This window comes from Apteryx rowi, unplaced genomic scaffold, assembly GCF_003343035.1.
Source record: "Apteryx rowi isolate R43461 unplaced genomic scaffold, aptRow1 scaffold_93, whole genome shotgun sequence".
NCBI lineage: Eukaryota > Metazoa > Chordata > Aves > Apterygiformes > Apterygidae > Apteryx > Apteryx rowi.
The window spans coordinates 1,121,954-1,136,868 of record NW_020451238.1 but is presented as its reverse complement, the minus strand read 5'-3'; the positions used below and the strand labels follow the sequence as shown (position 1 = coordinate 1,136,868).

The window sequence follows — 14,915 nt, the reverse complement described above, 5'->3', positions numbered from 1 at the left end:
ACCTGTTAAATTAGACTGTGTGCTCTCCATTAAAGCCCTTCAAAATTAGGCTCACACACCTGAAGGAGCCTCAGTTTTCAAACGCATACATATTAAAAAAAAAAAAAAAAAGACATTTCTAAAATAGTTCTTCTCCTGTGTATCCTAGGACAGACAAGATGTCCCATGATGTGGGATCAACACTCTGCTTCTCTTGGCATGCTCTCCAGGATGCTCTGCATACTTCAATCATGAAGGGAAAACAGGAGTTTGAAGATGACCAGGTAGCCTCACATCAATGACCATGAAAGATGCCTTTTGCAATTTGTAAGCAACACAACAAATCCCAAATTAGGCTGCCACAATGGCATCCACTGAATCTTCCCACTTGGGAATACACAGCACATTCAGCTGTGACTACGTGAGACAGGGATATGCCATGCTCTATGGGACTTTCCTCCGTAAGATATCCAAGCACTGCTTAACCTCCAACTGTTGCACAGAATCAGTCTGTCTCAATGACCAAGCACAGCAATGGATGATAACAAGTTACTGGATTTATACATATAAAGGATACTTTCACCCAACAAATGAGCATGCAGAAGTCATGAAAATCTATTTAAAACAACAGCAGTAGGCTCCCAGCATTTACGTGAACCCCATCACTTTGTCAGCAAGTACCTGCAGCCATCCAGAGGCAAAACATAACTACCGTCACCATAAGGAGCAGGAACAGAAAAATTGCTTCTCTGCAGATTTTTGGCTAAAATTATCTAGGCTCTGAAACCAACTTACTTTGCTTTCAGTGCTTCTTTTACTTTGCAAACTATGGAAGAGCCACCACACAGATACCTGAAAGACAGAGCTCTTGAGAAAGTGAAGAGTCAGTGCACCTTCCCTAGTGTCACTGATGGCCATTTCGTCCTTTGCTTAGCTGGTGCTGACCTGCTTTTAAACACCTCAGGTTTGGAGCTCTGTCATTGAGGCTGCAAACACAGCTGGATTTAGTTTCTCAGGGTTTTTTACCCCAGTATCTCTCAAAGACAGGAGCTGCTTGGAGCACCCTAAACCTTTGGTTAAGCAGCAGCCCTCCAGCAGGCCTGGCAGCCCACCCCTGCAYGTCCAGGTGTTGGATTGGCCTTGATACTAAGAAGGGATTTGCAAAGAAACCTAATAGCTTGCATTTGTCTTTGCCATATTTCACAAGCTCTGAACACCACTGTTTCCCCTTTGAGATCACTGAGCAGCCTTGGACAGTCCCTCCCTTCACAGGGAAAGCCAGCTCTCCCTTCAGCAGCAGCACAGCAGGTCCTCAACAGGCCAGCGGAGCGGGAAAGCATCTGTGACACGCGCCTTTCTGAGCCAGGAGCAGCCAAGACATGCAGGCTCTAGATTTATGGATTAGACATGCTGCCATGGCACACAAATCACTCTGCACTCGGTGCAATTCATTATCACATTGCTATGGCTGGTTACCCTCTTCACAGGTGCAAAAGATGCTAAAAATGCTTTTAACCTTTCATGTGCCAAGACCTAATGATGTACAGTCAGGCCCCCTCCTGCCTTCCCAGGGAAGTGAAACCCAAGCCAGCAGGTGCTCTCTCCTCACGTGCACACCGAGTCGTGGAGGTTTCCCAGCCATGCTGACAGGCAGGCAGCTGAGCACAGTCACCGTGCTGGCATCATGCTGGCTCCTGGTCTGGCTTCTCCAACCAGCTGAGTCCGTGCCTGTAGCAGTGGCAGTACCTGCTTGCATCCACCGTCAACACCCTCTGACCGAGGTAAATTCAATTCAGCTAAAAATCTGTTGGCAAAAACAGGGAGTCATTCTGCCACAGTCTAGCACACTTTGCAATGGTATTGGGAAAACAAGGGGCCTTTACATCCCTTGCATGGGTCAGTGCAGAAGAGACCTTAGCAGGAATGAGACAGCTAAAATAAAGGTTCAACTGATCTAAAGAAAAAAAACAAAGAAGTGCTGAAGGGAAGACAGTGGTTTGCTCTACTTGCTTAGACTTCTGCACCTTGATTCGAGGTGAGAAAAGGCCACAGGGGAAGAACTAGCAAGAGAAGTGGGGCCACCACGCCAAAAAATTGTTTATTGCTTCCCTGGGAAGGATTTTAATTAAACAGCTATGACAAAAAACTTTGACCTGCCTTTCTCCAGTGTCAGATTTTCACTTCTGCCTGCAGTGACTTAAGTGAGTTTCTCTATCTTTAAAATAGCTACACCACTACACTTGTGCCCTTGCAAGTGCACACAGCGCCTTAGGAGTAAGGTCTGAGCAGAAACAGCTCCTCCAACCGACTGGTTTTCGAAACGGTCCCTTACGCAAATAGCAGCTTCCCAAACTAGCAGCTCTTGCAATTTGATCTGGAATCTGAAGGGCCATCTCTGAACGTTCAAACCTGGTGCCATTTAGTGATTTTCAGTCCACGCTTTAGACCTCCTTTATCTTAAAAAACAAAAAACCACACATCGAAAAGCGAGGCAGTAGCACTCGCAGCCTCTGCGCGCACGCAGCTATTCAACAGCAGGATGAAAAGCGCGATCCTAGCCTGACAGTTTAGCTGAGCAAACCCATGCAGCACAGCCAGGCAAAACACCAGGGTTTCGGGGGAGCTCCCGCAGTCGCTGGGGCGCGCGGGCACGAGGGCCGCCCCGCGCCGCGGCAAACCTCCCCGCGGTCTCACCTCCGTGAGCTGCTCGGCACTTCGCAGCACGATAAGCGCCGGACGCGAATGCCTCCTAGAGGCTTATTTACCCCCAAACAGGTTGGAGGGAGACGGCTTAACTCCCCCCTCCCAAAAAACCTGCCCAACCACCCAAACGGAACCCCCCCCCCACACACACACACAAAAAACACCACGTTTCCTCAGAGCAGCCCTCCCCTCTCCCATTTTTTGGGGGCGTGCGGGCTCCGAGCCGAACCCCGGGACGCAGGGCAGGGAAGGGGACAGCCACCGGCAGGGCAGCCAGCGTCACTCACCCCTCGCCTCAGGGCAGCTCCCTCCTCCTTGTGCCGTCCCCAGCTGGGCTAAAATGGCCTCCCCAGGTGGGGCCAGTGAGGGCCATCAGGACCTGCTCCCGCTGGCGAGGGGCGGCCTGCGGTCGGTTTGCCCTCAGAGAGGAAGCGCGGCCATGCCCAAACCTCCCCCCATCTCCCCAATCCCCCCCCGCTGCCGCCACCACCTGCTTGTGCCCAGCGGCCGGGCGCTGAGGCCCGAGGTACAAAATGTCGGGTTGGAGGGGGAGGGCGTTTTACTGAGGGGCTCAGCGGCAGGYGAAGGGCATTTTTGTGGCTTTTATCCGATCTAAAGGTTTTGGAGGGCTCTGTGCTAAAATGGGGTAGCGCTGGCGGGGCAGCAAGGCCCCGGTGGCCACTGGTGCCTGTGGGGCAGCCGCCCTTGGCCACGCAAAGCCTTCGCTCGGGCCCCGCCAACACAGGGAACAGCCCCAGGTCGTGCTACAGGGAGGAACCGGAGGAAGCCCCGTGTTTGGGGCCCGTCGCGAAGCCGGGGCTGCCCAGGTTTGAACCCGCTGCGCGCGGCTCATACCGGCTCCCCACCGCAGCGGTTGGTCTCCTCAGCACAAAGCGCGAGGGTGGGTGAGAGAAGTTGTTTAGACTGGGGGAAAAAAGCTCACATCATCATTCATCATTATTTTATTTTGGTTTTGCTTTGTTCCAAAAATAGTTAAGGGACATAGTAACTAGCAGGAGGCACTTGACTGGTTTTGCAGTTTGAGGCTGCGACCGAGGTCAGATCCCTGCTGTGCCAGGTGCTGCACAAATGGGCTGGAGAGAGCCCCTGGTCTGGGCGACTCCTGGCTCCAGGGAGAACTTAAAGCATTAAAAAACACAGGGTTGGCTCTTTGGGAATACAGTAAGTGTCTGATTGGTTCTGAGCCCTGCTCGGGACTGCAGTCAGGACCAGATGCTGCACTCCGTGGTCCCCTCTGGGCATCACAAACCACATGGCTTGGGCACAGCAACGTCCAAGGGGCGTGGGGGGTCCTTGCTCCTGCACGCACCAGAAGCGCAGGACTGACAGCTCTTGTGATGTTAATCACTGTCGTAGGGGCTTCTTGAAGATGCCCAGGCATCTACATGCTGGTGTAGATCTGGGGTGGTGCTCCGGGCTTCAGCAGTCATTTTCCGAAATCTCTGCAGGTAGATGATGATGAAGATGACCAAGATAGCCTGGAGTAAAAGGAGGATGAAGAGACAGAGCTGAGAGAGGAGAGCCAGGCTGCAGTACCAGTACTGGCATGTGGAGATGATCTCATCTTCTGTCAGATAGGCGATGATCCGGTCCTGCAGGTGAGCCGGGGAGGTACATTTCACATCCCTGTAAAAGGTCCGGTTCTGCTGCCACTGGAGCCAGGAGCGCAAGTAGAGGATGTCACAGTTGCATTCCCAAGGGTTTCCTTGCAGGTGGACCACCTGGAGACTCTTCAGGTTGTCAAAGAGCCCTTTGGGAATAGAGGTGAGCATGTTGTAACCAAGATGGATAACTTCAACCGATGGGCGGAAGGCAGCTGGCAGTTTTGTTATGGTTAGGTCTTTCGATGTGCAGTCAATAATGTTCGTGGCACACTTGCATGGCGCAGGGCATGCTGGTATCATGTGCGGGAGAAAGCCAAAGAGGGACAAGAAGAGAATCCCACTGTTCATCTTCACCCCTGAACACACAGTGGGACTGGGTGAGACAGGGACCCAGCAAGTAGACACCACACACTCCCAGACTGGCCAGCAAAGCCCCAGGCTTTTGTGCGTTTGTTTTGAGGATGTATTTTTAAAGTTGGGTGAACTTGGTGTCCTCAACAGGAGAGGCGAGAGCTCTGAAAAGAACAGAGTTAAAAGAGATCTTGTGCAAATTCTTGGTCTCTTATTACAAGAGAGGGAATGTTCCTGTTCTTCTAGCCCTGGTTTTGGGGGAGGGATATGAACAGACAGTTGCTGGGAAGCTTGACTGCCCCCATCAAATTTATTTTCACTAGTCCTCCAAAGTGTGCAAGAGCTGCAGATGTTTTTAGGATTGCATTACTGAAGGTTTAGGGTGGCCAAGAAAATTCATGTCAGGGAGTCAAAAATTAGTGTACGAAACTGCTTCTGCCTTATCATAGCACCGCATTACCTCTGTAAGCAAAGCTTTGTTCGCAGAAACTGCAAGAGGAGATTCAAAAATTAATTTACTATTACCACAAGTAAAAAATATCCTCTGCAGTTTTGAATAGAAGTGACAAACAGTCCTTGGCCAGCAGAGACGGTGCTGAGCACTGAAGGCGGAGGCGGGTGGTCAGTGGAATTTTCCACTCAAGACATTGCTCCAGCAGGTGAATAATCTCTTTCTGGAGCTGTGACCGTGCTGGGACACATGGGTCGATGGGCTATCTTTGTATCGCAGTCTCATATGCCATTGGTGAACAAAAGGGCTGCTATAACTTCTTTAGAAGCATACAACTATGTGTACCTGGTACAAGACAGTGGTTTTCTATGCAATACATCAACCAAATGGGGGAAAAAAAGAAAGAATAGAAAGTATTTCTGCTGACTTACCAGGGTAGATCGATCCTTGTTTTCTTGCTGGCTTCACAACACAAGAGGAAGGTCCTAAGGCAGTCCAGCCAGTGCAGGAGTGTTTGCAGCTGCATAGCTGAGCTCCCGGATCCCCTGACCCCCTTGCAGCTGGCTTGGCAAGATAAGGGTCCAGCTCATCCTGGGGACACCTCCCACATGAGGCCTTCCTGCAAGTTTGCTGCATGTCACTGGAAGTGGAGGCTTCATCAAGCAACTCTTCCAAGAAATGGGAGCCTGCAAGAATATGTTTGCTGGAAGAGATACTAATGGTATCGATGACTGTGATTCTGGGTCCACATGCTCTGGGTAAGAAGTGGACCGGCACTGCAGTGAATTCAAGTATGCTGTTGCTAATGGCAGCAACATACACAGCCTGTTTCCTTGTCGTTCTTCTATAGACAAAACGTATATGTCTGCAGGGTGAGGGCTGTGTCTTTCACCAGTGTAAGTTGAGGAGAGGGGCTTCCTTCACAGTATTTTGTCAGGTTTGAGCCTTTGGTTCTTGGTAGGATAGAAGACATCAAGTACAGCTATTAGCCTGTGCCTGATTAACAGTGGACTAACACATGTATACAGACGCTTTGAGTAATCCTCTTGTGACTCCAGGTACCCTGCTTTATCCTGCAGCCCTTTGGAACAAGACAGTTAAATTTCTTACATCAAGCCCCTAAGAGCTCACAATAAGCACCTGGTATGTGCCAAGTCGGCCTCAGAGCCACGTAGGGCAACAACAAAGCATGCAAAGAATCTGCTCAGAAATCCCAGTCCAGGCTGCTCCCAATTCTTGCTGTTTGGCCTCTCTTAGCTATTGCCTTTCCTGCGCAGTTTGGCAAGTGGAGTGCATTTCCCCTCCCTTCATGCTGGAGAAAATCTGGGCATTGTAACAAGGGAGCTGCAGGCTGAATCCAGCAGCATTCCTGTAGAGAGCCATGGAGTTTGGGACCCCTGTATAGCTCAGTGCCAGCTGCAGTGTGATTAACAGCTCTGGGTAATGCCTCATAATAATTTCCATAAGCCTAAATATAACCCTTTTATACAAATTCTGCAAAGACCCTAAAATAATTTCTATATGCAGTAAGTCCAAGAAACACACCTTACCTGCAGCCTTTTATCCCTGAATAGCACTAGGACAAGAAGCAAAGGAGACAGGGTGGGAAGATTCAGTTTGCAAGAGGAAGTACTTAATTTTTTCTCTTCCAGAATCACTTCCTCTGCATGACAACCCTAATCTCCACTATTTTCTCTGGCTTTCTCTTTTAAAGGTAAGATTCACTGTGTATGAGCAGAGCTAGGAACACATCTGGTACACAGAACCAAACAGCCTGGACCAGGAGATAAAGGAGGACACCATTTCCGGTAAGAACATCACTGAATATCAACTGCAAAGTAATTACTTAAAATGCACTTTAATCTGGTAGTGGTTTGTACTGCACTTGCTGAGCACTGTGGCTTTTGGTTTCCCATCTCATCAAGACTATTTTTGGCAGCGTAGTGAGCCTAACACCTCACAGTGTGCTGACCCTGAGGCTTCCCTTGAAGCAGTGACATGAATCTACTCCTAAAAAGCAGTGGAAGATCTGCAGACCCCATTGGTGTTAGTAGTCAAGCTAGGGAGAAAACTCCTCTAGGGACTTGCATCCTCTCATGCTTGTTATGGGGACAAAATATAATTCATGGCATTCCACTGTCTACACCAAAATAAACCTGCTTGAATCCACAGGAAGGATGACAGACTGATTCAGCTGAATGGTGCTGGGGAAGATAGTGCTCCTAGGGACAGCTCTTTTAATAGCTAAGTGAGTTGGCAGCTCTGGACAAGTGCAGCTTGCAGTTACCAAGAAAGATTGGCCACATCCTTTATTCAGAAGTTGCAGCACACAAGTACTTGAGCAGTAAAGTCCAAGGTTAAAAATATACTCAAGTTGTATAGATAGAATCTCATCTTCTCAAGGCCATCGCATCTTCATACACATTTTTTCTGCCTTGGGCCTCACTCTAGGCAACAGCTATGCTCTTCTTTAGGAGGACGCCTCTAGAATTACGGTGAAATGGATGTCCTATTAGGCCCAACTCTCCATTACATTGCACTATGTATATTTGTACTCAGCATAACACAGGGGACTGATCAGAAAAGAAATGATGAATGCTCAGAATGTGTTGATGTTAAGAGAATTTATGGCTGTAAGCAACAGCAGACCTTGCCCCTAGCCAAGGGAAAATCTTTCTGATGCTCAAAATAAGAAAAGCAAGTTATAGATTTCTAGTAGGTTGGAGCAGATCATTCCAGTTGTTTTTTTATGGTAGGCAGGTTGGGTGGGAAAGGGGTCTTGGGCCAACAAACTAATCCAACTTTTCCTGCAGTACCTGCTTTGCATTTAGGACTAGCTTGACTCCAACAGGGACAAGTTTGCTCACCAATGGCCATGTCTCCTGCATTTGGGTGCCACTGCTATTCACAGCCAGGTGTTCAGGCCAGGTGTGACATGGACCGAATCTACTAAACCCTGCCAGACCCATCCTGGCTCTGCATCATTTCTCATACAGCACAGGCACAGCAATACTCCTTTGGTTACTTACAAAGTGGATTTCCTGGGACTGGATCCTGCCCATCGCTAATTAGCCACCCCTCCTAGGTGAAGCTTAACGATAGAAGAACTTTAGGATCATCTTGTCTAGCCTCTGACATAAACACAGGTCCACGCAGGGAGTCCTGCCTGGAGCCTACTCCAATGGCACTGGTTAAAAGGATAAACAGAGTCAGTTTTCTTCTCTCCTGCCCAATAATGTATCACAGTCAATGGGACTGAAAAAATCAAGCAGACAGAGGTTGTTTTTTTGAATGTATTTATTTCACTGATCAATTCAGGTAGTAAACATTATTAATAATAATAACAATAATCATTTAATAAAATGGATATGTTTTAAAAGGTTTCATTTTTCTTTGTTCACAATGACAAAATGTTCAAACAGAAATTTACAAAAAAATATATATATTATAACAATCCAACAGACGGACAGAAAACAAAGAGCCTAGGAACGGAGCAGAGGGATGAGGAAGTCGATGAGGAAGTCGCATGGCAGGAGCAAGCCAGCATTACAGCAGAGCTGGGTTTGTGAGGAGGGAGCAGGGAATGCTATCGCACAGCATACGGAATCGGACCCCCTCCTTCTCTGGGGAGAGGCATGCGGGGAGGCAGCAAGGACTGCACAGGCAGGACTGGCACAGCAGCGGCACACAACGAGTTCAGGCCACAGCTCCCTCCCCAGTCAGGCACAAGGTCTGAGACGTACCGACAACCCACAGCTACAGCCCCGAGAGCTCTGCCCAAGGAGTGGGACGCAGCTCCTGCAGTGACTCACTCAGCAGGGCAAAGCTTGGCAGAGRCGTGGGAATGTGCCTGTGGGTGCAGGGTTTGCGTATGAGATTGTGGAGGGTTGCATGAAGGGAGGTGTTAAATTACCTTTCTATCCACACTCTTCTGCTTCTCTGGCTGCCAGAGCCAAATGGCCAAGCTACATTTGTTCAGCAGTCCCTTCTCCGCTTGTAGTGCAGCTCAGTTCAACAGTCCAAAGCATTCCTCCTTTAATAAATGCATGCCACCTTCCAAGCCAACGGCTGGATCTCTGGTGCCCCCGCAGAAGTCAGTCTCTAACCCTTTCCCAGCAGACCCCCAGCTCTGATGCTCTGGGAAAGGAACCTCCTATGTGGGGACATGAGTTTCAGCAGTATCACTCCCCTCTGTAGAAGCTCTTTCTCTAATGCCTCACTGGTATGCATTTTTCTCCAAGTGCAACCCAAACTGTCTTCGCCAGCTAATAACTGAAGACTTCAGCTCTCTGTAAAGAGTGGAGCTGCAACTATTTACTTGATTTAGGAGGCATATGCACTGAGCTGACGGAGATTTCCTCACCCAGAGGAACATAAACAGTTAACTACTCAGCAGTCCTGCCTGCCCATGACCCCAGCACCTTGCATTCTCAGCAGCACACAGCCCAGGATAAAGGCTGTATTCTCTCCTATGTCAATGCTAAAGAGTAAAGGTCTCCATCTTTTAGGCCTGAATCTGTTTGAAAGAGGAACATCTCTATCTGGACAGGGCTCATTTGCAATAGAACATCCTCCTCACAGGCAAGACTAACGTAAGAAAAGAGAGGGGACAGATACTGCAAGGTGTTTCCAGTTATGCTAGCATGAATAAAGCTGAGAACTCAGCAGTCCTCCTGCTTTGGGACAGCAGCAAACCTCCTCCAGAAAGCCTGGAGGAAGCTCTCACCTCAGGCTACTCTTTCTCAAGTACGCAGACTGCAGAAAGGCAGGCTGTATTTCCTCCTGAAGTATCTGGCCCTGCAYGTTACTGAAGGCAGGCTGCACCCTTCCACTCCCCTGGACTGACACTGTCACTTACATGCCTGATACAGGGGAGAAGGAAAGAAAAAAATGTTGGCTAGGCAGAAGAGTTCCCCCATCCTGCTGAGCTTGTTCCCAATGCCCCTGCCCCACTTCTCACCTCTCTGAAGCAGCAAAAGGTCACTTAGAAGAGGTTTGCCTTGGACACTGTTCTTGCCCAGCTTTCACATTTCTGCCAAGGGGCTTCCACCCTCACTTTGTCCTTCAATGTTGCATCAGGGTCTCTCCTGCCTGTACGACCCATGTTCTGGCCAAGCAAAGGCTCTGTACAGTGAATAACTGGAACCAGCCAACCTACTCACCTCTGATCAGAAGATCACCTGATCACAAGGTCTGATCAGGACACTTAAAGCCTCATGGAGAGAAATCAGTGTGGTACTCAACCCAGACAAACGTAGCACCTAACAAAAGAATTTAGCACCTGGCTATTCCCAGCCAGAGAGATCTATTGGGGAGAGCCAGAGATGGAGGACCTGAAACAAGGGGCAGAGGTGTGGACAGAGGAATGGGGCCAGGAGCCAGAGGAGCAGAAGGTCCCCATCCAGGGTGGTGCTCTCTGGAGTTGGAGGGAAGAGCCAAGTGCGTCTCCCTCCAACAGCCCTGGACTCCCTGTGAGTGCAGCAGTGTTTCTAGTGAGTCTTGCGCTGTCAGACACATTGCACTCCTGGGCTCTCCTCTGGCTGGACTAGAAGTTAAGAATACTGCAGGAAGCAAGAGTGGGACAGAAGCTGCTGCCCAAAGAGTGCTCTTATCTCTGCCCAGCAGATCCGCTAGCCTTCCCAGCACTGAGACAGGAAGAGCTGGGGACCAGAGAGGGGGGAGAAGGGCTGAGTCCCAGGGGAAAGGGCAGGGGAGGAAGTACTGAGTCTGCTGGGCTGCGCTCAGCCCCGCGCAGTGGCATTCCTGCACCTGCCACGCTGACCCACGCCAGCTCCCCACAGCCCCACAGCCCATCTGCTGCCTCTTGCCCCTGCAAGGCAGCCTGCTGGGACAGGCGGCTCTCAGATCTCTGGCACAAACACCCCAAAACTGCCCCTTGCCCCAGGAGAACTGCAGAGCCAGCAATAGACTTGTGGGATTGCAAACCTGGGGACAGAGTACAGCTCTGAATTTGGGGTTGGGCTTTCAGCTCTGGGGTTTTAGTTCTTCCAAACTGGGCACAGCTAAGCACTCTGGCTGCCATGGTACTTTTCCAAGCAAACACTGGAGAAAAGTACAGCTGGAAGACCAGAGCCATGAGATACTCTCACCAGCCGCCACAGGGCCCTGGCCTTTCTGCGACGGTGCTTCCGCCAACCCCTCTGACCTGCTGCGGGAGGAGAGCGTGGCTGGCAGGCTGGGAAGGGGCTGACTCCCATCATCTCCTCCTTGCAAGCAATCCTCAGCAACTCATCCTCTCTGCCAGAAAGACCTAGCTGAGGGCAGTGGAAGTGCTTTCTTCTAACTGTCCTTGAGAGACTCTGTCCCCTGCCACTCAGTGCAAAGATCCTGGAGTTTGTTGATAGGAAAACCAAAACCAACCAACCAAAAAAAAAAACAAAAACCCAGGCAGGGAACCACACAACTATCAGGAGCCCTCAGCAGGTCGGTGCACAGAGATACCCCCAGCCCCTGCTCTCTGGGCCAGAGCTGGCCCCAGGCTGAGAAGCCCGGGCAGCACAGGTCGAACTCACGGGAGGGAACGTCTGCCTTTATGATGCCTGTGCTGGCCCCAGACGAAGGGAGGGAGAGGGGAGCACAGCACCTCAGTTGGGAGTAAACATTTACGTGCATTGACACAGATAATCTTCAAGTTCGTACACCAGAGAAACCAGGACTTTAAATACCAGAGCATTCCCAAACAAGAAATTAGTACATGGGAAAGGGGGGGTCTTTCTCTTTTCTTTCTTTTCTTTTTTAGGATGCCTTAGATACTTCCCAGGCTATTTTCTTTTAAAAAAAAAAGGAAAAAGAAAAAAAAAGAAAAAGAAAAGAAAGAGTAATAATTAAAAAAAAAGAAATACACATCAGTAAACTGTTAAGTGAACAGCCTCCTCCACAATCTGGCTGACTGCAAAGCCAGCATTGCTGCTAATAAATTAGAGGGTGCGGGTGCGGCTCTTGCCCACAAGTCTCTACACAACAGGGAACCTCTTTTTAAAYGTCCACAGCTCAAGCCAGGCTTCAGACGGTCACCGGGTGATTCCCTTTGCCCTCCGAACACCTGCCTTTCACTGATCCTGCATCTGCTGCTGCATCTTCTGCAGCATCTCTTGCATCCGCCGCAACTGCATGAGACAAAAAAGAGACAGTCAAAGGAGGGATCTGCAGTGGCAGGGTGCCAGCGATCTGCAGAAGGGGCAGGGATCTTGTGGAAAGGGTTTCTGGCTCCCCTCCTGCCCATGGAAATGCCCATCCTTCCCCTACCATTGCTCCAAGTGATCCAGAACCAGAGCAGGCAGGTGAGAAGCTGCTGTTAGGTCTGGCAGGACAGTGGGCAGAGAGCAATGAGCCCTTGCTGGGCTGGGTAAAGCCGCAGGGGCTGGCTCCCGGGCTATCCATCACTACTCTGACAGCCGGGCACTTCCCACCACAGTGGCTGGCCAGGACAGAAGACATTTGCCCTGGACAGTGCTGATCAGATACTGTAAGGGGCGCTGGGGTGACTGTGTAGTCCTTTGGGGGAGACAAAGGGATCTCTCAGAGAGGCTACAACGCCCAGGGTGGAACATGGTTAAGGTCCCCCTGGCAGAGGACACAGTGTTCACATCCCATCCTCCCCATCAGCAGCCGGCGATGATGGGAGACAGAACTGGGAAGCCCCGGAACAGCCTCTGCGGGGCAACCCGGGAGAAACTCCTCAGATTCCAGCTCTAACACCAAGGAGGTCCAAGCAGAAATGGGTCTCACCTCCTCATCCTTCATTTTGATCAGCTTCTCCGTCTCAGTGTCAGGTGTTGGGAGAGGCAGGATAGGAATCGGGCTCTCTATCCTGTTGTCCTGAGTCAGCTTGCTAGGSAGATGGAGAGAGGGGAGGAACACAGTCAGCTGTGGTTCAGGCTGGCTGCCTGGGGAGTCAACACCCAGCGGCAGCCAGTTGCCGACCTGCCAGCAATGTGGCAACACACACGTGGCCAGGCAGAGGGGCGCTGGGGCAATCTAGCACAGCGGTGTGGGATGCACTCGGATGCAAACCAAGACCACTGTTGATAAAGGTTTTCAAAACAGAAGCCTGTGGGTAGCCAGCATTGACAAAACCCTAAAACAGGCTTACAGACCACTGAGAGCAAAAACAGACAGAAAAGGGCTGGTATTTCTGACCACCTTATGTGACAACACTGGCAAGCTTACTAGAGACATCTATAGCCGATTCCTCTGGTCTCCTTTTGCCCACCTTTGTGAATGCATGTGCCTTCCAGTGTGCATCGCTACACATATATACAGCATCAGCATGAACTATCAGCATCTCTAAGGCACTGCATACTCACCACAGCCCTTTTTTCAGAAAGATAAAACCAGGGAAGCAGTTTAACCACTGCAAGCCTGATAGCAAAGCCTGGTCCCTATATTCAAGAGGCAGGAGATATGAGACAACAGGCATAGCATAGCACAGTATTCCCCCAAGAGCTGGGGTGTGCAGAGCACAGAGGAAGGAGATTGCTTCCTCCCCAAAGGTGGACAAAGGCAAGGATGAGGTGGCAGAGGCTAGCTGGACAGGGAGGCCTGAGCTGGAATTGGGAATTTAAGGTGCCACTTGCAGGCTTTCACCACTTGGAGTCACCATTGGCTCATTACTGAGGCAATTCCAGCCCTGGAGCTTGGGATCTCCTCCCAGAAAAATCTCTCCAGAGATGGACCTTTATCCCAGTGCTAGAAATGGCCACGCTCTGGTTCTCTGAGACTTCACTGGCAGGGAACTAGCCACAGCATGAGAAATGGTAGCAAACTTTCAAGCATTTCTTTAGCTGAGCAATTGCTTCTTTGTTGCTCTCTTCTTTTAATAGACACGCATCCTATCCAAATAGTGACTGTGACGCTTCTCATAGCTCTCTAGCGTTTCACACAGTTATTCTGGGACTCTTCATTCTCACTGCTGAAAAAGACAGACTCATCTGTTTTGCAGAAGTACTGAGATATGTTGCGTGTGAACTAAGCCTGTCACCCTGCACATTTACACACACACGGGACTGTTCCTCAGTGAAGTGCTGCCTTTTCTGCTCTGCAACGTGGCAGCAGTTACCCAGCCAGTTCAGGCAGGAAGTGAAGGAGATGGTTTACAACAGAGGAGCCAAGAGCTACTTAAATCTAAAGTCTGTCACTAATGTTTCTATCGTAGAAGGGAGAAGAAAAAAAGGAGGTGGCTTTGAAATGAAAAGCCTGCAAATGTTCTCTCCTATTTTCTGATCATTGTGATTAAAATCACAGAGAATCAAACGCAACAGCAAGACAAGGCAGAGAAATCTTTGGAGATGTGTTAAGGCTCAGTAACTGTTAATTGCTTGGGCTCTGTTGTCTGAGCAACCGCAGCATCCCAAGGGTGATGCTGTCATTTAGGCAGAGCTGTAGCTGGTGAGGGGACATGACAGAACGCCTTCCTCTTTTGGCAATGCACACAGCTATCACCCATCAGAGAGATGGTTTATTCCCTGTTTCATCAAACTGGTTTCCTAGCATCCAATGCTAGGAAAAGCTCCTCAGACAGACCTTTTATCTCCAGGCCTATTTTCTAAGGTCTGTGTGTGGGATCCTTGGAAAGGAAAACGGATTCTCAGAAGCATCCCTGCAGTGGGCTCAGGCTGCAGAGATACGCTTAGATTTGCTATTTTATTTCCCAATTCAATTTTCCAGGGTGCAGACCAGCATGTCCCCAGCAGACCCACAGCTTCCTGACTGATGAGCCATTTTGAGAGCAGCCCCATCTCCACYGAAAGCGAGACATCCCTGCCATCCCTGGGAGAAGCAGTGGG

At 49.9% G+C, this 14,915-nt stretch overlaps 2 protein-coding genes and 1 long non-coding RNA gene across 5 annotated transcripts in view; 1 reads left to right on the top strand and 2 right to left on the bottom strand.

The window, feature by feature from the left end:
* Nucleotides 1-3,628: 3,628 nt before the first annotated feature.
* GP1BB (glycoprotein Ib platelet subunit beta) lies at nt 3,629-5,834 on the bottom strand. The gene is made up of 2 exons (XM_026091901.1): nt 5,541-5,834; nt 3,629-4,822 (listed from the first exon to the last, which is right to left on the bottom strand). The coding sequence occupies exons 1-2, from the start codon at nt 5,743-5,745 to the stop codon at nt 4,044-4,046; spliced, it is 984 nt and encodes a 327-aa protein (XP_025947686.1). The 5' UTR covers nt 5,746-5,834; the 3' UTR covers nt 3,629-4,043.
* LOC112978405 lies at nt 5,798-14,909 on the top strand. Of its 2 annotated transcripts, XR_003257882.1 has the most exons (3): nt 5,798-5,867; nt 6,824-6,917; nt 14,797-14,909. It is a non-coding gene; the product is annotated as an uncharacterized LOC112978405 (long non-coding RNA). The 2 variants fall into 2 exon arrangements; XR_003257881.1 differs by lacking the exon at nt 14,797-14,909 and having other exon boundaries at nt 6,824-11,497.
* Nucleotides 11,862-14,915, bottom strand: part of SEPT5 (septin 5) — a 46,946-nt gene continuing 43,892 nt past the window's right edge. For both annotated transcript variants that reach the window (XM_026091900.1, XM_026091899.1), the window contains 2 exons: nt 12,859-12,961; nt 11,862-12,236 (listed from right to left, as the gene is read on the bottom strand). In XM_026091900.1, the coding sequence (XP_025947685.1) occupies nt 12,180-12,236; nt 12,859-12,961 (160 nt within the window). In that variant the 3' untranslated portion in view covers nt 11,862-12,179. The remainder of the gene's footprint in view (nt 12,237-12,858; nt 12,962-14,915) is intronic.

What these genes read in the sequence shown, in the direction of transcription:
- GP1BB (XM_026091901.1), bottom strand. Translation starts at nt 5,745, where the DNA reads ATGCAGCAAACTTGCAGGAAGGCCTCATGTGGGAGGTGTCCCCAGGAT. An exon ending in ACAAGGATCGATCTACCCTG is followed by an intron (nt 4,823 to 5,540) that starts GTAAGTCAGCAG and finishes TGTTCTTTTCAG; the next exon opens with AGCTCTCGCCTCTCCTGTTG.